This window comes from Cebidichthys violaceus, unplaced genomic scaffold, assembly GCF_023349555.1.
Source record: "Cebidichthys violaceus isolate CVI_PGR_0920_01 unplaced genomic scaffold, fCebVio1.0.p SCAF_30, whole genome shotgun sequence".
In the NCBI taxonomy this organism is placed as follows: Eukaryota; Metazoa; Chordata; class Actinopteri; order Perciformes; family Stichaeidae; genus Cebidichthys; species Cebidichthys violaceus.
Genome location: NW_027176484.1, coordinates 1,375,853 through 1,397,284, shown reverse-complemented (window position 1 = coordinate 1,397,284; position 21,432 = coordinate 1,375,853). Strand labels below are relative to the sequence as shown.

Here is a 21,432-nt window from a genome sequence, read left to right as displayed (position 1 = left end):
TTTTATTTTAACAAAATATGAATGCTTGAGATTTTACTGCACATCAGAGTAGAACCTTTAAACCTTCCTGTTTCTGAGAGACAGGTGTTTCCATCCATTCGGATAAATGTGTGTCTTGTGTTTGGTGAGCCGAGGACAAATGTCCACCCTGGTGGACAATAAAGGTTTATTGCATTATCGTATTCTTACATAAATGACGGTCACAAAGGAAAACAGAAATGCAAACATATTCATTCCATAAATAAGCAACATGTGTTCCTTAAATTTGTTAATTTTCATAATGGGATCACCTTCATGCTGACCTGCAGACCGAGATGAAAGCTGTAAATAAAGACTTAAAATAAAATATACAAATCAAAACAGTTTTAAACCTTATTGTCCTTAATTCCGAATTCCAATATTATTGTAAATAATTCCAAATCTATTCTTGTATGTTTAGGTTTATATCTGATCCTGACACACAGCTCTTGTCTGCAGATGAAAACAGAGAAAAGAAAATGTTAGGTTGCATCTCCGTCTTCGCACTCCGTATTGATTTCACGTCAATCCAAATGTTCTGTGTGAAAGTGAAGTTAACTGACCCGTTTCTCTCCACAAAAAGGGCAAAATGGACGATTCTTGAGAGAATCATCTGCTTCTTCTGAACCGGCTGTTCGTTTTGAGTTTCATCCCTCCACATCCATCACGTCTCAATTAGTCATCATCCATCGGTCAACTATAGAGTCTCCTTTACGGGCTGCAAGAAATTATTTTAATTCTGGATTAATCTGGGCTTGATTGTTCAGATTTAGCAAAGAAAATGTCCAAAAATAGTGAAGACTCAGAGATCATAGGGGTTTTAACGTCTTGTCTGAGCAACAATTTAAAACTCAATTATATTCACTATAATTATATTCAGGAAAAAAGCAGCAAATCCTCACATTTTAGTAAATTAATTGAATTCAAAATAATTTCATGCAAGTCAATTCATGGATTCTGCACTAGGTATTGAATCGTTTTTAAAGGGTAACAAAACAAAAACTAGAAATAAAAAGGAACCCAAAGCAATATTAAAGCTTTAACCTCAATGCTATTGCTCCAATATGAATGCACAGTATGCCATTCTGTTCTGTCATTCAGACGTCATTGTGTCCTGGATACACAGCGACTTAATTGGCACAATATGGACAAACGTTTACAGTTAACCACCGTCACCGCTGCAATGAGGCAGCTGGTCGCATACTGGGAACAGTCACTTAAGAGTCCCTCGAGGAGCCGTCGCGGTTGGTTGAGCATCTCACCAGTTCATGAGGGCAGAGTGTGGAGGTCAGCATGATGCAAAGCGACACTAATGCACCCACGCATAAATGAAAAAAGTTGCCTTGAATTATTAATGGCAACATCTGACGTCCACAGAGTTTAATTCTCGTTGTTTGTCATCTTCCGATTGGCCGCAGTGATAAATATGACAGAAGACAAAATGCATTCACTTCTTTTTATTATTCATAAGATGGGAATAATTTTTTTATTTTTTTTTATTTTTTTTTTTACATCTTATGCACAGCAGATACAAAGACAAACATGTTTCTAAACCACAAACTAAATTCCTCCATCGCTCTGATCCTGCTTCCCATTTCAAAATGCCCCCTCCCCCCAAGAAAATAAACAACCCTTCACGTTTGTAGTCCAGTTTCACATTCTGAAAGATCCGTTTTACAGCAATCTCATTTTAGCAGAATGGCACGAGCCACGTTCAGAATACTTCCATTGTTTTCTTAGACAGATACCCATTTCCCCCTTTAAACAAATTGCACTTCTTTAAAACTACGTCAACAGGATTATAGGATCAAAAAGTAACACCGAAAAACACAAGAGACAACTAAACATCCAACTTATACAGTTCATTATTTTTTTTTTTTTAGTTGCACAAAAATGCATAAATATACATTACGCAAAAAAAAAAGTACAAAAATACTTGTACTTTCCTTTGCTCAAATAAAGACAGACACTGATATGATCGTAAGGACATGGGGTTGTCATTTAGAACGTAGGGATGCATTCACGAGGTCCATGCAAGATAAGCCACAACAGCCTAGCTTTCACAGAGGTAAGACCAAGGTTCTACAGGGGAACAAAACATTTTCGCTGTCTAGGCCAAAAAAAAAAAAAAAAAAAAAAAAAAAAGGGTAAAGACGCAACACAAACACTAAGAAAATTAGGGTACACAGAACTCTGCGTTCTAAATTCATGCCATAAAGACTAACATGCAATGACTCTTAACGCTTCTAAACCTCTCGGGAGCAGCGGTGACCCCATTGAAGGACTAGCTCAACAACGGTAACTTCAATGCGTCAATTTTCCTCAGCAATTAAGATCCATGAAGTTTTGACTCTGCTTTTTTGCATGAGGTTCTTTTTTTTTCTTTTTTTTTTTTTTTATTTGAAGTGCTAAGATGGTACCGCAGTAGTTGCCAAGGATAAGCTCAGATTGTCGACAGCAAGATGGTTTCAACTCAGACTCCCCCCCCCCCCCCCCCCCCCAGAGACAATCGGGAGGAGATATAAATACTGTTTATAATAATGCACATTTGTCCATTAAATAAACCTGATTAAATTAATTAATGAAGAGCTTGGCAAACCTCACTTCAGCTGGACACAAAGGTGTGGTTTCCAGAGGCCTGAAGAAAAGAAAAACAAGCATTAGTCTAAACACAACAATAAAGACTTCACTTAAAAAAATAAACTCCATGAAAAGACCTAAAAACAGTTTTAGTCTGTCTCACAATACTTTAGCTCTCAGCCCAAGAAAATGTGTTCCCATCGATTCTGTGAATCTTACACAAACATTACTCAATGAAAGTAAATGGTGTTTTTTTGCTGTTTGACTATTTTCAGCTGCGGCTCGATACACATTTGCTGTGCAAATAACCGTTTCATTGCAACAGGATGGTGAATGTGAAATTAAAAAAAAAAAAATTAACTAGCTCCATCGTAATGGAGGAACATGTCACTAAGTAAAAATTAAGACTCAAAAGATGTTTTTAACAACATAAGGCAAACGTGATGTAATGAAAAGCTGTATGTGTTTTCTTCTCGTCAATAAATCCCATTAAAATACCACAATCCTACAAAACGTTTCCAAAGCCTGACAGATTTTCTCTTTGTGCCAAAAATCGGCTTTGTTTTCCAAAAACTATTCAAAAATAGAACATTTCCATTAAAAATCAACGTAGCACGATGGTCAGAGCGGCGGACATTTTTCTGTTTATCGTTGCCATTGTAGCGCGATCACTTCTGTATAAACTGAACAGACTTATGCCAAGTCGCCGATTCACTAAGGTGAGGTTTTACCAGTAACGACTAAAACAAGCAGCGAACCATAACGTTAGCTATGAGAGCCAAAGTAAGCGAGTCAAATTTAACAACTTAATGCTTCATCCATACTCGTCACGGCGTTAGAAAGAATATCGCCATCAACTAACAAATGACAACTTTGTTTGGCTTACTTTCAGTAACCAGTGTAGCATTAAAGCGTGGTTAACTAGCTAGCTGATTAGCCAGCTCTCGGCTTTAGAAAACTAGCACGCTAAAGCGGAGAGCTAGCTAGTTAGCTTGCTAATTCCGTGTTCAATGCTACACCGGTCACAGAAAATGAGCTGAACACCGGGCACTACAGAGCTCAGCTATTATAAGAGATCATTTAGTGTTTTCTATATATTAATGGCCTTTTCTTAGGGTGATTTACTTAATCTTTTCATGGATTTGTTGACAAGACAGCCTTATCCTTTAAACAATACGTTTTTAGGCATTTTCACTTACGTTTACACATTATGCAGATTTCAGTCAAACATTGTGTTAGTCTCATTATGCAGGTTTAAGTTTGCGTGACATTAGGTTAGCAGTTAGTAGATGAGGGTTGGCATCTCTTTTAAAAACAACAAACACTGTTCGACCAAAGGTTACTCACTAAAAATTTAACAAAATTGCCGGGACTTCCATCCAGGCTGGGAAGTATCAGAGGGCGTAGGGTACCAGCGCATCTGAAAACACAAACATAATCATGTACAGCGGACTATAAACCAGGCTTTAGTCCTCAATTCAGCAGAACACACACACACAAACAATTCACTTTTGGACAAACAGGTTTAGGAGGACTGTCCCTTTAAGCGCTGGTCACTGGAGCCACGGGAATGTGGGTCACGTAACTGCTCATTGAGGACAATAGTCCTCGAGTAATTAAGAGGCATGGAAATGTGGAGAGTAACCTCTCCATGTGTTAAACATTCCCACAGGGTAAGAGCCGGTAGCTTTCCATACTTGTGGCGGAATGAGACATTTCTACACTGAGTAAAACAGCTCGGGGAGGTCATCGACAGCGGCGTAACATCAAATGTCTGTGTCACACAGTCAAAACTACGAAGGCCGAGAGTCAGTGGGAAGGGAACTTTTAGCGATCTTTCACCGGATTGCAATTAAAAAAGCCCCCCCCCCCCCCCCCCCCTTTGTGTGGCTACAGTCAGCTTATGTTCCAACAGGAACGTGGACAGTAAGTTGGCACCTCCGGAGAAAGGCCATCAGGTCGGACAATTTCTCCAAGCAAATAGCTCACATTCCTCCGTCCTCTTACGCCCCGACAAAAACGGTCCATGTAATAGCTGCCTACTTTGCAGCGTAGAACTCCCCTGTGCTCTTACATTGCAGGAGGAAGTTAGATCACAATGAACTTTAAATGAACCAACAAGGGAAATGTTTTCCATTGCTATTGTTACCAAAAGCCCTGCCCACTGCTTTGTATTTAGCTGCTCTATTTCTGTAGCATTTAGCTTGCAATGTCAACACTTTGGGACAAAAAAAGTTCTATTGTGTCTGCCAAAAATTGTTCACCCATTTTGTTAAAAAGAATATTTGCAGACCAGATCTTAGCATGACATTTAACTGATTTACTGTCTGAATGCAAACCAAGTCTTAGTTGGGATTAAACTATAATCCATTTTAAAAGGATGAAATTATTTCCATTTATTTAGTCTGCGCCGTAGAATAGAACCTGTGTGTTTTATTAGTGAGAGCACATTTCATCCTCCAGCAGACGGGACAGGGCTGCACGGAGCTCTATTGAAAAGGAAAAATGTATATCTCAATCCACGGAAAGAAAAAAAAAAAAAAAAAAAAAAAAGAGCCCATGAGCCAAAAACAGCCAGATGACAACCACAAAGAGGGATTTAAGGTAAGTGCGTGGCATCGTAACGCTACACCACATGAAAGCATGAACACGTCACTTCTGCAGAGCGGGAGTCAAGACATTTTCCATTTAGAGATTATAACTCAGGGTTTTAACTTCATTGTATTGAAGACTTGATATCTGGGTTTATCTTTGTGCCGTTATGGTTGTACCTCAGATGACCACTGGGGTCGAATCAAGAATCTGAACCCCTGCTTTCAATTGAAGCGGTGGATCCTTAAAAAAGGGGGAGATATGTGAAGTATATATTTTCCTATGGAGAGCAAAATCCCACTGCTCTTCTTGGCAAGACCCGCCCTGGGTAGCTGGTTGAGGCAGAGACGACTGGATTGACCTCGAGTAGTTATGGTCAGCATAGCCCATTAGTCAAGACATAGGACCAGAAGAAATCAGGTTACCAGTCCCTCTGTTAGCGTGGACAACTGACCCATCCTAGCGCTTGAATTTGGTTTTAGGATTGTACCTGGGGTGCAGGCGTTCATTCTGTGTCTCTACGAAGGTTCCCTGTGTTGTTAGAGCTGAAGTTGGACGAGAGGACACTTAGGAAAGTAGAAGGAAAGAAGACACACACCGGTTGGTCCCTCACCTGGGCGTGGAGGGCTGCAGCAGCGGCAGCGGCCGCCGGGTACGTGAAGGCTGCGTGAGGGAGGCCTGGGGTCAGCTCCGTGGTGTACAGGGGGTAGGGAGTCCAGGCGTCCGGAGACGCTGGGATCAGCGCCGCCCCTGTCAGATCATCTGGGGAAGTACAGGACGGGGAGGAAACGAAAAGGCTGACTGACCTATCCTTGAATATGCGGCCCTGCATCATGTAGCCAATCGGTACAGAAGCTAAATATTTTAAATAATGAAAGACAATGAGTCGTCAAAACATGCTGCAAAAAGAGGTTTTTGTTGACTGTAATGTGGCTTTTAGGTTTACTACTGATGAGTCTCATTGTAGTAAGAGCTTCAACTGTCTCTAAAAGACTACAATTAACTTTTACAACCCTAAAAGAAGAGGTAAAGTCAGACCAGATTTCGCCGCCCATTCATTTCTAAGTGGAACAGGCCGGGAGGAGATATTTACGAACGTCCCGTCAGTTTGAGAGCAGCTGGAGCTGATCGGAATACATTTGTGATACGCTGCCGTTCAAAAGTTTGGGATTGCCCGCCCAAAAAAGGAAAATGTCTGCGAGGAATACTCCATGTTTGAATGGTCTGCTTTCAGCTTGTAGAAGGTCCTCTTTACTAAGAACAAACCACATCAAGATCCCTCTGAGTAATAGTTGAATAAGAACAGAAGAAATCATCATCAGTGAAAGAAACTGGAAGCTTAGTATCAAGGTGTGCAGATTCAAACGAACAGCTTCCTGTTTCGATAAACTGGATTTAACAGGAAACTTGTTGCTTTAGCAAAGCTCTTTAAACTGAATAGAAATAAGAGGTTAGCACTATTGGAATATCAGCTGAACAGATCAGTTTAAACCTTCAGAGAGACCAACTCAATAGATAGAGTTCAATAAATCTCGAGGCTCACGGACGCTTTTCTGGACTGGAAAATAAATTAAAAATTGAAGGGTATTCGAGGGAAAATGGTTCCAACAGCATTGTAACCCTTTGGCAACATAAACTAAAAGCAGGTTTTAATCATAAATTCTTTGTCTTTTGAGGCCAAAACCAATTCAAAAATAAGAAAAAGTGTAAAATCCAAGAAGAAAAACAAGCGACTTTAAGTTTTTGAACGGCAGAGTTTCCTGCAATAGTGAAATACGAGCAGCAAAGGATGCGGCGAGAACGAGGACGATTTACAATTTTACTGAAACCGTTTCTCACAGTTTGTTTACGACCCAAACCACGCGGTTTTTATTCTGCCTCGACACGAGTGTAAATTCCACCGAGCGACTTCTGGTCTGAACGCAGCCTCGACACCGTTGTCGACACCAAGCAGGTGTTTTATGCATAGAGGAGCAGAGACACAACTGCCTAAAAAAAAAAAAAAAAAAAAAAAAAAAAAAAAAACAACCTGTGAGAGAGTGGAGACTTCCCAGCTGTACAGAAGCAAAGCGGCTGAACTAAGAGTAGAGATGATGCATGCATGTGGAGGTGAGTTAGTCTTTAATTAGTTAGACACTGTTTTTTAATCTCTGCCCGTTTGTATCTTATTACAAACTATCCTGAGAGAGAGAGAGAGAGATATATATATATATTTCTTTTTTTAAATGGGCAAATCGAGTTCTGGCATTGCTAAGGTGAGAGTGGACGAGAAGAGCCTAAGAGTGGTGCAGCCGTACAACTTACATGGGTCCCGTGCAATGAAGTGTGCTCCTAGAGCAGGGTGGATATTTGTGGGGTTCGGGGTGGCCATCAGCTTACTCTTTGCCATCTTCGTGTTGGCTTTAGCAAACTCTAAGCGCAGGGTCTGGGGACTTTCGGGGTCAAAACGGATTCCCTGGGGGGAGAGACGGAGGAGGAGGAGGGGAGGACATGGCATCGTAAGGGAGGTGGGCAGAGTTTTAAAAAGATTAAAAAAAAAAGGGGCTGTAGCTCAGCAGTCTCACATCGCCTCCTCTTTTTTCCCCCCAAAGCCGTGTTGCAATACTCGGGATGCATCCTCCTAAAAACGTACCCTCTCACGTCTTTAAATAAAGACTGGAGGACACGCTCCTGGAATATTCCAAACACGCTCGCATCACTTTCTCTCCTCGTGACCAAATCAGGAGCACAGGAGGAGAGCGACATGAGGGGGGGGGGGGGGGGAGGGGGGCCGATGGGGAGACTTCTGAGTATAACTCCTTTCAGGTGGTTGAACCCTGCTTGTGTTCTTGTGCCCTAAGCGTTGTGCCCACATGCAGGTGAGTAGTACTTTGGTGTATATGCATGTGTGTGTGTGTGTCTAAAAGAGGTGATGCTCATAAGGAAAGCTATGCTATGAGAGAGGTGTTAGATACTGCCAGATACGTGGGCTACTGGGTGATAAAATGAGAGGTTACACTACTGGAGATGTGTACAAATAACACTACACATGTGGCTAATAGAACAAAGTATTACGATTAAAGCAGTGATATGCAAAATGTAGGAAAGCTATAACAGACTAACGAAGGGGTGTGTATTAAAGGTCAAAGTAAACTACCGTAAGGCTACGGGATTCTGGCCTCTTTCCAAAAATGGCCCTGCCTTTGAATTGTAGGAAACAAAATGGGTTGACGTTGAGATTTTATGGGAAAGAAGATGTTTTTATAAAGCTCCCAATCACGAAAAAAAAGAAAGAAGAAAAGGACGGTTTACCCCAAAAAGAAAAGTTAGATATTTTGTCCTTCGAGCTGTAGTGCTTTTTATTAATCCAGATCTCTTTGGTGTGGAGCAGCGGAGTGTAATCAGCCGTAGTGTTCTGATAGAACTAGACTATATGAAACTTCTGTGGCGCTCAAACGCCAAATGACCCGGTTACTGAAGATAATCCACAGATCTTTTTGTTAGCGGTTTCATTAAGAACTACTTTCTTCCGACCAAACTACACCCGGCCTACGCATCACCGCAAGGAAGCGTGCCTCTCCTCACACGTGAACTTCAGCTCTAGCTGGTGAGCTAGCAGTATCCAGTGTAGACGCACGCTTCCTTCAGCGCCGGGATACGTTTGGGTTGGTGTAGTTCGGTAGAAAGAAAAAAATAGTTCCTACAGACCTTTCTTTCTTTCAACCACAGTTCCTACAACAAGGTTGGTCGTTTATCTTCAGTAACCGGGTCATGATTTCTGGAAAGAGAATTTTTAAAAAGTAATTTTTACACTTTGAGCTCCATAAGCCGAGTGTCATATTGTCTCATACTGGAGACAAGACAGACGTCTCCAAAACAATCTAGATTGATAAACAGCACTACAGGTACGAGGACAAATATGAATTCATGATTTTGGGGGTTAACCGTCCCTTTAAGCAAAGGGTGGAACAAATCTGAGAAATACAAAACATCATGTTTAAAAGAGGATTTTAAAAAAAGAAAAAGGGGAATTTAAAACAGCAACAGACTCAGAGCGATATAATAAATCAATAAAAACAAGAGAATGCTTACATTTAGAGAGTTTTTGGCAGCTTCAGCTCCAGTGCGACTGTCAAAGGTTACAAACCCGACAGGCTGGAAGGAAAACGGGAAGAAACACTTTGACAACCAAACATCAATAATCATCTCAACATGAAAGAACCTGCAGTGACATTGATGATTGATATTTATCTTAATATAATGAAATACAAGAGGACATTTAAAAAAGACAGAACAGCATTAAAGCAGCTCCGTCCACTGACGAAGCCTCTCACCTGTTTTGATGTTAACTTAATCAGTGACCCTTCATAACCCTGCGGGGAAGAAAGATAGCCAATTATCCACCCTGGAGTCACATGCAGGAAGTCAGGCATGAACGCTTCTCGCTGCGTCGAGAGAAACCCGCTTGTGTTCACCTTCGGTTTGAGCTCTGCAGCAGGACGTCACGAGTCCGTCTGAGACGCCGCTTGCATCGATGTTTGTTGTGGTAAAATAAGGCGACGCACGCACACAAATGCAACTACAGCGGGGCGATAATATGACAATGTATCGTCTTCAAACGGAATCACAAAGACACAATTAGGTCTGAATTGATAATATGCACACATCAACTCCAGCTTCTCAGAAGATTGGATCATTTTGCACTGAAGTTCTTAATTAAATGACAAAATACTCTTGATTTGTCAAGTATTTAATTCACACAGGAATGAACAAAAAAAAAAAAAAGGCTTTATGTGATTATTTCATATAGAGGGGTCGCATGAGACTTTAAGGTTGGCAAATAAATGTACAGGATTTCTTCCATAGTCTTATTAACATTTTATTTATATCTCCAGTTCATCTTTAAGCCACATGAGGGAGACTAAAATGTACGTATTGTTCCGATACGTATTTAACATGCGTTTATGTTTTTAATAACGCAGGAATAAAACAAAGTTATGATTTATTAAAGGTATACGTCTAATATAAAGGTGACGCAGAAACAGTGAATGTGGTCAGGATCAATCAACAATGCATTTGTCCTGTTCACAGTTAATAGATAAGACCTATTGTGAATTATGTTTCCGTTTTAAAGAAGTGGGTTCCCAGAACACTGACTTAAAGGATGATTCTGTTATTTTTTTTATGGCATCTGGTCTTGTTTTATAGCATTGGTCATTGTGTCCGAGTTCATTGTATGAAGTTAGTTAAAACCAAACAACGGGAGCACTGTTTGTTTTTATAAAATACCAGAAAACATGATTCATATCGTTAGACAGGAAATGACACATCACACAGTCCTAAACGCACCATGAATTGATTTGACTACAAATAAATATCTTCAAAGCTAAAAGTCAGCCATGTTTAGTTTAAAGCACATGTTATCAGAGATGTGATGTTCTCTCCTACGCACACGTGAAAAGCATGACGTCCAGATAGAGCCACTGGTTTTAAAAACAGCACAAGGGTCGATTAAAGCAAGAGCAAATTCCTGAGAACTGAAGGGGAATTTGGCCTGACCGGAGTATTGATAGATGGGATCTCTGCTGATCCTGATTTACAGCCATGGAAAATTAAACAACTTTCACTGGCTGTCATAAATCCTAAGCAACAATCTGAACCAGATTTAGCCGAAGAGAAAACAACGAGGTAGGAATACAGCGTTCAATATTAAAAAAAAGGTTTCTCTTTGTAAACAGTGCATTTTTGCACACACTGCTCGCCCACCGTAGAGGCAGAAAAAAAAAAAAAAAAAGTGAAACTGTGTCACAACGACTTGAGGAACATTTCAGTTGTTTCACAACGACTGAAAGTTACGAAGGTGAAATAAAGAAAGAATAATAATTTCCATACACGGTGGGCGAGCTGGGTCACGGAGAGGGTCGGTTGGCCAATCGCAAGGGCTACTCATTTACACATTCCACCAGATCATCCATGTGCGAGGGACACCACTTCCAATTTGGTTAGTTAGGACACGGGTGGGAGGGGAGTTTATGGAACTGAAGTCCAGTCAAAAAAACGGAGCAGTGGAGAAAACAATGATGTGGCCTCATTTCCATATATGCAAATATCTGCACGTCCATCAACAAGGGGGATTGTTTGACGCAACTAAAAAGGAACTTTAATGAACTTTTTTTTTCCTGCATCGTGAAAAATAGGAAAACCTTCAGACTGGATTACAGCTGCTTCCTCAGTACTTGAACTCTTCTTCCTCCGTGTGCAGATAATCCTTTTGCAAACACTTTCCACGACTCCTCTCCAGAACCAAGTCTGCAGCATTTAATATACCTCAAATCACAATCTGTGCAACGCAATATTCACTTATAACTTACCTTGAAAGGTCTGAAGAGAAGGTAAAGTTCCCGTGGTTTGATATCGACCGGGAGGCCGCTGACGAACAGCGTTCGCACCTGCAAACAAAAACGGCATTTAATATTGTGCCTTTTTTTATTTGGAGTCCTCATTCTCTCGGTTAGCAACTGCACAAAAAATAAATAAAAAAGATTTATAAATGCTTTGCCAACACCTCACATTGTTCCTTAATAACCAACACACATGGATGGACTTTTATTATGGAACTTTATGTCAAAAGTCCTGGAAATGGAGAATAAAAAGGAAAAAAAGTCAAATTTATTATCCTGTAATTAAACCGTTATCCAATTACTTTCAACCATCCCCACCCCTCAGATTCACCGAGCGACCCCTTGGCTGGGCCCCGACCCTCATATTGGGAACCTTGTCAAGACCCAAACATTAGATGACCCTGAGTATTCAACATGTTGCCTATGAATGAAAACTGTGATCCTCCAACATGATACGAGCTCGACAGTGAACAGTAATTGCTCTTCATCCCGATGGAGACCCCCTGGGCACTGTTCAAGGACCCCTGGACTTTCTCCCCCCCCCCCCCCCCCCCCCGAGCAGACGTTGAGAACCGATGCCGTGTGCAGTCCGGTGTGGCCGTGGAAAACAAACAGTGCAGCACGGAGGCCCATTAGTTCCCAGCCGGTGGGGAGACCCTCAGTACAATGGGGCTGCCAGACAAACAGCACTGGACAACAGCGCACAGCGTGACACCATTTCCTTCCTCTGACCCGCGGGCCCTCGACCCCGCCGGCATTTTTCAGGTGTCTCAGCCCTTTACAAGTCAGCACATACAGCGACGTGGAGGCCTGGCTCAGCGGGACACAAACTCAAATGGAGATGTTTTCATTCGTCCACCGGCTCCTCGTTGAGTTGTATGAACCCAAAAAAATAAATAAAATCAAAATCTGAAATCAGTCAAATTTAGGTGATTTATCTCCAGAAAGAACGATTAACGAGAGATAAGATTCTGCATGTTTGTGATTTAACACTTCAACACTCTAAATTGATGTTGCTTGAGCTTCAACACAAACGTCCGGTTTGTTCTCTGCTCTCGATTACAAGGAGATAAGAATACACACAAAAAAAAAAAAAGAAAAAAAAAAAAAGGGAAACCAGGCTAAGAAAAGTCAAGAGGCCACACGTGTCTTTGTTGAAAGATAATGGGAACAAAGGAGGAGCAACAAAAGGCCCAGCGCTCCCCTCAGAGTGTCTCCATAAGGAGTCATTAAAGAGGAAATATAGCTGGCCGGCTGGCTGGCCGGCCGGCCGGCCACACACACACGCACACGCACACACACAAACTGAAGAGTGGCAGCTGAAAAAAATTTTTTAAAAAAAAGAAAAAAAAAAGTTTGATTTTAGGCCTAATTAAATCACATTTCTTAGTTTAATTTAAGATTTTAACCTTTAAATTCTAATGCCATTACATTAAAGGTATTTTAATTGTTTAAAACAGTGTCTTGGAGTTCTCTTGTGATTTTTCTGTCATTGAAGTCGATATATTATAAAACTTACACACATTGCCAAACAGGCTATCATGTAACGGTTTTTAATTACATCCATTTATAAAGCGTCCAATCAGAAACAGAAGTTCTCCCTTTTAGGTTTCAGTTTAGTGATGACCTGCTGCCTCTTCACAAGTGTAAAAAAAAAAATGATAATAATCTGAGAAACCTGCAGCGTCTGTGTGACGCATCTTATTTTGACACCTGAATGAAAACAAAATGTCACCGCAACAAAGCGGATGCTCAAAAGTGAGGAAGAAAAAAAAAGGTAAATGGATATTTGGAAAATTAAAAAAAAAAAAAGAGTCCATATTTAATTTAACTTAGGCTATTGGGCATTTACTTCTTATTTAGTTTATTTTATAATTTACAGCGTGTTTAATAATTATTTTTTAAATACAGCCTACAATTGGCCACATGGTCTACATTTGCAGTTTAGGTCACGATTAAAATATTTCTAAAAACACACGGCTAACCGCTTAATTACGTCATTTAAGTGCAGTAATTACTTCACACCTGGTCAAACAGAGAGAGAGACATTACAATGTTAAGGAATACATGTTGAAATAATGTTGGAGGATATTCCTGCACTCACTTCCACTGGAAGTCGCTTCGCCCCTTTAAATTACTTCCTTTTCAGAAGCTGCTCCAGAGGAGCGAAAAGCCACTTTTGAGCTAAAAAAAAGGAACTCCAGCCAAACAAAGTCTTTAATGGCCGGAAATACATTTTTAATTCAGCTGTTAAACTTTATTTATTTTTCATTTTCTCCTGAACTGACCTCCTCCTCGATGGAGACGTTGTTGTTCGGCTCCGCGTCGGCTTTCAGACTCATGTCGGCGGTCGCTTCTGCGGCTTCAGCTGCTGCTGCGCAAAGTATCAGGCTTTTCCTCGTCGACTGGTATTTCCCCCAAGTGCGTCTGAAGCTGCAGTGGACGTCCTGGTGGCGTCTGAACTTCAGGGGCGAAGAGGTGCCGAGGTGGTGCGGTCGTGCTGCGGACGAGGACGGCGAGGTGTCCGAGGATATCTTGCAAGTATTGCGAGAGAGAATCATTCATGAAAAAAAGGTAGGAAGTAGGGGAGTGGAAGAAAAAAAGAACGAAATACACCAGACGGCCGCGCTAAAACTATAAAGGTGAGAGGGTGGATTTAGTGCTCCGTGTGTGTGTGAGTGTGTGTGTGAGAGTGAAAGACGTGGGGGGGAAAGAAGTGCGCGTAAAACACAAGACAGCCTCTGCGCTCACATCAATGCCCCTCAGCTGTGGGGTTGTGCGGAGGAAGAACAAGTAAACTTTTCTCATTGGTAGCGCGTCTCTCTCTCTCTCTCTCTCTCTCTCTCTCTCTCTCTCTCTCTCTCTCTCTCTCTCTCTCTCTCTCTCTCTCCTCCTGTCCGCTGAGTGAGTCCCCCTCCTCCCTTTCTTTCTCTCTCTCTCTCTCTCTCTCTCTCTCTCTCTCTCTCTCTCTCTCTCTCTCTCTCTCCTCCTCCTCCTGCTTTTCAATTAGGTCATCAATTATGTTGGAGTCTGCTGTGAGCCGTAATCACGCTGCTGATCCGCCTCAGCTGTTGCAGGAAGACCCGCCGCCGCATCACCGTTTCTATGGGAGCCGGAGAGCCAATGGGAAGTCACAAACAGTCCCAAACCAGGTATTTTTGTATTATTATTTTGTCACCTCAAACAATTCAAAAAAGGGCAAAAAAATAAAGCAGTTATAAAAATAATTATATATAATTATTATTATAATATACAATATATAATATATTATTATTGAATACATACTGACAACACATTTAATTTATTTGTTTGTTTTTTTAGTTAATAATTGATTGAGTTTTAACTTGTAACTATATTGATAATCGATTAATAGGTTTGAGGTTTTTTGGTTCAAAATTCTCTTATTGCATCTTCTTCAGTGAGGTTATTGTCTCCTTTCTTTAGTCCTCTGTGACAGTGAACTGAATATATTTGAGTTGTGGACAAAAAAAAACAACCTGATCGACATTTTATAGATCAAACAGCTAATTTATTAATCAATACAATAATCGACATTATTGGTTGCAGCGCTATGTGGTAGTCTGAAACATTTACGACCACCACTAATAACCCACAATGTGAAGGCTTTTTAAAGGGAAACTTGAGGCAATGTTATGTAAATGTGCTTTAAAGCAACAAAGATTACAAATTATGATTTAATTTGATTCTTATTTAATTTTGATATATAGTGTACTTATTTAGTATGCCTATATCAGAGTGAATTAATATTGTATATTGTGTTTGTGTGTGAAATACTTTAATATATTGTACAGCAGCTACTTTAATGTGTTTACAGAAGAGCTTTACCGTCATCATCATCATCATCGACCGCCTGTTGTGATTTAAGGACACACACACACACACACACACACACACACACACACACACACACACATTTATGTGATGTGACTGGTAAATGGACTTGATAAATGAATAAAATGATAAATCGTGTTCACAGAGATGTAACATCTTTATCTGTGCCAATCTAAATCAATACATTCAACAATAATAATAATAATAATACAGATGATGATAATAATAAGAATGATGATGATAATAATAATAAGAATGATGATAATAATAATAATAGGAAGGAGTAATCATGCCTGTGTGTGTTTCAATGCTCTGATCCCGGCTGATGTAAGAGGGGCGCAGGGCGGAGAAACGACCGTGTTGTGTGTTGAGCCTCGGCCCTGGACGCGATCCCAGCATGCAGTGCGTTTCCTCACAACAGGACAGCTCTCAAAGGCCACACAGTTTCCTGACTTTGTATAGAAACACAATCAGACCTGCAGGCCGAGGGGGGGGGGGGGGGGGGTTCTCACTGTACTTCTTCAGAGGTCTGGTCTAAAAATAGAGGAGCTCTGCTGTGTTTTCAGTGTTTCTGTAACAACTGACTGAACCAGTGGGTAAATATATAAACATATATATATATATATATAAACACATATATATATATATATATATATATATAGAGAGAGAGAGAGAGAGAGAGAGAGAGAGAGAGAGAGAGAGAGAGAGAGAGAGAGAGAGAGGATCATTGGTTTCATGCTTTTCTTTGTTTTACGTCGTTGTAAACTAAATATCTGTAAGGTTTGGACAGTTTGTCGGACAAAACGAGACGTTCTACCAAGAACGTCTCTACCAAGACTCCACAGACCAACCAGGTAATCGGTTGAATCAATGGGAAATAATCAACAGATTAATCAAAAATACAAAATATCTGTAGTTGCATCTTTTTTGCGGAAATCTTTGGAAAATAGCAGCTCGTCCTTTATTTTAGAATTAAACTCTAAATTATTTAACAAGACAAAATCAAATAGATTTGAATAAAAACGGATCTTCGTCTGATTTGTTTGTGATGAAGGTGGAAGCTGGAGGCCCGTAGGAGCCGGTGTGAAGGGTGACGATGAAGACGATGATGATGTTTTACCCGTTCACTGGATGAACTCCAGGTTGAGTGTGTGTGGTGGGTTTTAACATGTTTATCAATTTCTTTTCTCACATGATTTTTCTATTTGTGTTCAGTTTTTGTGTCACCTGGCTCCATTTCCACTTGAAGCCGAAATATGAATTGAGGCACAGCTCCACATTTCATCTATGAATAAAATACATTTGCAGAGATCCGTCCCTTTCAGTCAGCAGCTGCATTATATACTTTTTGTTACGGAACAACTCGTATTACGCTCCGTTCGTCATTGCAGTTACACTCGCTGCCCATGAAATATTGACGGTGCTGCTGAGTGTTCATTAATGTATTCAGAAGGAACAGTTCGTTCAGGCCGTACCATGACGGTTTAAAATCACGGGAGGCCACCATCTTTATGCACAGAAGCTGCATCATTCTATTTATTTTATTTGGCCTGGTTAAATAAAGGTTGAACTCGATTCAGGAATTATTACTCTCAACCTCTCACTCTCCTCACGGTTCACTAAGAGGAGACAAAGTGAGGCACAGAACCAGAATCTCTGTCGTCCAAATGCATGAATCTTAGAAGCTTTTTTGCTTTTACACACATAAAGAGTTCATTGCTTTAAATATCAGTTTGATGCTTTAATAATTGTGTAAATTTGTCTTATTTTGATACGTATTGTTATGAAGGTCAGGATCATTTTGTCCACTACTGCACGTCTTTCTTAATATGACGAGACTTTCAAAAACCTCTGCTCCAAACAAAAGCAGATTATTCCCATTGTTTGAGAACATGCAAACAAAATATGTAGATTAAAGAAAATGTTCGTTTTTGTACCATCTCTAAATTCTGACGATTGACACCTTTTATCAAATCACTAAATATGTCATTTGAAGCCTGAAAATGTTGTTTAATGCCTTTGTTGCGTGTCTCTCTTTTCCCACGACTCTTCAATGCAACGGTCCAAAAATGGCCCAAATTATTATATTAAAAATAGGGACCAATGAAACACAAAGGGTTAAAAAGCAAGATTTGAGTCTCTGAAGCTCTGAACCTTTTATGCCCAAAGAAGTCACTGACGTCCTCGCTGTAAAGATAGATTCGTGAGCAAACGATGTCTTATTAATGCGTCGCTGCGGTCGGATTCAAAGGAATGCTTGACATAGTTTGGAGCTAAATTCATAAACCTCTTCTCTCTAAGTGTCGGCATAGAGGCTTTACATAATTGAGGGCCGATACTTTTATAGCTGAAATTATCAAGAGATGTTTTTTTTTTTTTGTTTTTTTTTAATGGATCGCCTCAGAACCTCGGGGGCTTTATAGGAATTTAAATCGCTGCTGCTCCTCATTAATTGAAGAAACAAGATAAAACTGTCTTCTGCTTTTACATGTCAACTAGTCCCACGTGTCTCAAATGTATCCAGTCTGGAAGAACTGTACGACGCACGAGAGGCTGTGAGGACGGAACAGTGTCAGTTCAGGAAGACGTCACGTACGTACGATTGCGTGAGAAATGTTCTAATGGAGGCTCGCGATAGTTTGTGAAACAGAAATCCATGCAATCAATTAGTTTTGTGTGCAGGGGCACGAATTGTCTGTTTGTTTTTCGTGTCTCTCAGAATGACCTTTTTTTGAGGGGGGGGTGGATAGTAATACAAAACAAACATTAGCTTTAGGCATCAAAATCACTTATAACGGTTTTGGAAAAACATGGTTTGGCCTTAAAATAAGTTAGGTTTAGGCAAAAAAAAAAAACCACTCAGGCCCCGTCTCCACGTATACGGATACAAAATTAACGGAAAGTTTCTTTTAAGTTTTAAATTAAAATACTGTCCACACAACCTGCGTTTTACAAAATATCTCCGTCCGCACTGGAATGTAAAAACGACTCCAAACGCTCGCCACTAGGTGGCGATAAAGGCTTCGTCAACGACACTGCAAATACCAGAGAAGAAGAATTTGAGCACGCTCAGTGAGCTCCATTTCCTTCGGCGTTGTAAACGAATGGTAAACAATAGTAAAGCAATAGCTCACTATTTATTTATTTGTACTTTCTAGATATTTGGTGCTATGGTGAAAACTAAATTTGACTCGCGTTGACGGACGACAAAGTGGAGTTGCTGCTTAGCGTCACTTTAAGGCGATGAAAGCCCAAGAAAACGTCGACCTGGAGTCTTGTTTTACGAAATATTCAGACGCCTTGGTGGCCTTTCAGGAAACCTGCCAATGAAGACTCTGAGAAGGTGGGGAGATGATGTCATCATTTCCCAAACGCTCCGTTCTCAGATACAAAGTAACCGGAGGTTTTAAAAATCGTCACTTTAGAAGGCGTTTTTTCCCCCCAAAAAATATCCGTTTTGGTGTCCTAAAACTCTATTTGAAAAATATCTGTATACGTGTAGACAGGGCCGTAGTTAGGTTGAGGAAAAAGATCGTTGTTGGGCTTAAATCGAACACCGGTCTCGTGGTTAAAGGTCCTGTGTCTGTTGGTCTATATCCACCACAAGTAATCTTTCTCAGTATTTAATTCTACGTCACTAGCTTTGTAGTCATGTGGATGTGTTTAATTTGTGTGTCCACCAAGAAAAAATAATTAAATGACTTTCTATTTCTATACTGAGCGACAAAAAACAACAACAGAGAATTTGTATTTATGTTTAGGAAACTAACATATTACATATCTTTTGGCTCAAAAAGTCACTTATCACAGGTCGAGTACGTTCATAATTTGATGCTTAGAATGCTTGATTTTAATAATTTTAGATTCACAAAGAGGTGAAACCATCTAGTGTTTCAAAATAAAACTAAAGCTTTAGAGAGAGAGAACATAATTCTGTGAAGCAGAATGGGTTTTTTCTTCTCTTCACTGGTATTTAGCTCATGACCCCTTCCTTTCATCTTGTGACAGAAACCACTAAATCAAATATAACACATTATATGATTCTTCTCTAAAATACCAGATTAATACCAATTACTCAGCAAAAGCAGCGTCCTGTCCAGTGATCTATTCATTTGAACCCTGCTGCGTTCATATCTGTTTAACTTGTACATGCTTTTATAAATTATATAAGATATAAATAAGATCTTATGACGTTAAAGCTCTTAAAATATACTGTTTCGATAAAACCACATAACTTTATTTTAGATTCAAGATCCCAGAGTTTCTAAATATTTGGTTAGACTACACTTTTGGGGAAATAAAGACGATAAAAACATGGAGTCCTGTGGTTGATTATTTCCCTCCGTGTAAAAATCATTTAGCTTCAATCAGAATAAATTCTCAATACTGTCAAAGTGATTTTTAACAACATTAAAGCTACTTAGGGGGGGAAAAAAAACGTGTAAACTGGATGTTTAGGAGTTTCTGAGCATTAACAAAAAGCAATACGTTCCACTGAATTACCCTTCATTGTATCAGGCAGATAATCCAAACAGTTCAGGAGCATTAACAGCCCCCCCCCCCCCCCCCCCCCCCCCCCCCCACCTCTTTCTACCCACAAACACCTGACAGAAAACCGAGAGGAACAGCTCAGAGGCTCTGGATAAGCCCTCATGTTTTATTTGCGAAAAGCGGCCCCATTGTCCCATAAGTCACCTCGCACAGCACTCTTCTGCTTCACGCCACGCTGAGCCTGTCCTCCTGCGTTAGCATCACCCGCTGCTAAAGCACTTAGCTTGTGTTCTGCGTGTCCTCTGTGGTACAGCCAAACATCCATTTGGAGGTCCTAGGAAAACTTTGAAGCCCTTCCACCCACACACTGAGCGAGGAGGAGGGGGGGGGGGGGGGGGGGGGCGCATTTGTGACGTTACGTGAATACTTTGTCCAATAAATAGTGCCTCTTCACGAATACATTAGAGCTGATAACAAACATGGATGTAGCCGCGGAACCAAAACAGAGCGACGGGCATGAAACGTGGTTCCATCGACTGAACGATTTCATTGGGAGAGTCTAAACCTATGATGTCTGTAATGCCCCGTTAGCGAGCGATAGCACCGGTTATCCATTCGGTCGCCACGTTTTATCTGTTGCCCTTCTTCTTCTTCTTCTTCTTTTTTCTCTTCCTTCTAACACTTGTCAGACATTGTCACACCTGCTGTGAGAGCCGGCAAGGACAGAAGGAGGGCGGAGAAGCCTCCACGTCTGCTTTGAAATCAATCGACCCTTCTACACGCCGCACCGCTAAAGACACGCATTCAAACATACCTCTGCTTTGTTCTATTGGTAGACGTGTGTTCAAATGTTTTAGGAGACGTGGTTTGTGCCGCAGCAGTAGACAGCCGACGACGTTTATAATGATTTTTAATGCTTTCATTTGATGTCACCGGCTGCGCTCAGAAGCAGTTTCACAGCTGCTGTTTTCCATCAGCTCGTTGTTGTATAGGCGATGTTATTAAGAGGGGGTTTTCACAGGAGGCGTATTTTTAATAGATGATTGTTAACAAAATGGAGGAAGTTCAAAAACAACTTGTTTCATTGGATTGGCAGTCGAGTGATTCGATTCTCAACAAATTTACTTAAATCTGTGGTTTCGTCGGCTGCATCATCACCAGCTACAATAATCTCAATCAACACCACTCGCTTAAATATAGAAAGTGCTGGCAGTGTGGTTGCACCAGGGCCCGTACGGTGTGTGTGTGTGTGTGTGAGTGTGTGTGTGTGTGTGTGGGGGGGGGGGTCCTCGTAGAGTGAGCGGGCCCCACAACTATGTGTTAGGAAGAAAATGGGTTCTTATCAAGCAGCAACCTCTGGTGCTGAAAATGAAGCCAACGTGGAAGTGCCAAAAACTGCAGTTTGTCAAATGGCCACTTGAGGCTAGCTCCACTAGCTACACAGTGATTGACAGTAGAGGACTTGTCAATCACTGTGTAGCCCCGCCCTAAAGCATACCCTGCTTTGTGGTCTGTTTGA

The 21,432-nt window shown here is 40.7% G+C and overlaps 1 protein-coding gene across 2 annotated transcripts; it reads right to left on the bottom strand.

Moving 5' to 3' along the window:
• Positions 1-1,460: 1,460 nt before the first annotated feature.
• LOC137882124 (RNA-binding protein, mRNA-processing factor 2a) lies at positions 1,461-14,393 on the bottom strand. 2 transcript variants are annotated; one of them, XM_068724261.1, is made up of 9 exons: positions 14,308-14,393; positions 13,859-14,114; positions 11,541-11,618; positions 9,504-9,542; positions 9,262-9,324; positions 7,495-7,645; positions 5,804-5,952; positions 3,946-4,018; positions 1,461-2,656 (listed from the first exon to the last, which is right to left on the bottom strand). In XM_068724261.1, the coding sequence occupies exons 1-8, from the start codon at positions 14,376-14,378 to the stop codon at positions 3,953-3,955; spliced, it is 873 nt and encodes a 290-aa protein (XP_068580362.1). In that variant the 5' UTR covers positions 14,379-14,393; the 3' UTR covers positions 1,461-2,656; positions 3,946-3,952. The 2 variants fall into 2 exon arrangements, with proteins under 2 accessions (XP_068580362.1, XP_068580361.1); XM_068724260.1 differs by lacking the exon at positions 14,308-14,393 and having other exon boundaries at positions 13,859-14,218.
• Positions 14,394-21,432: the final 7,039 nt, after the last annotated feature.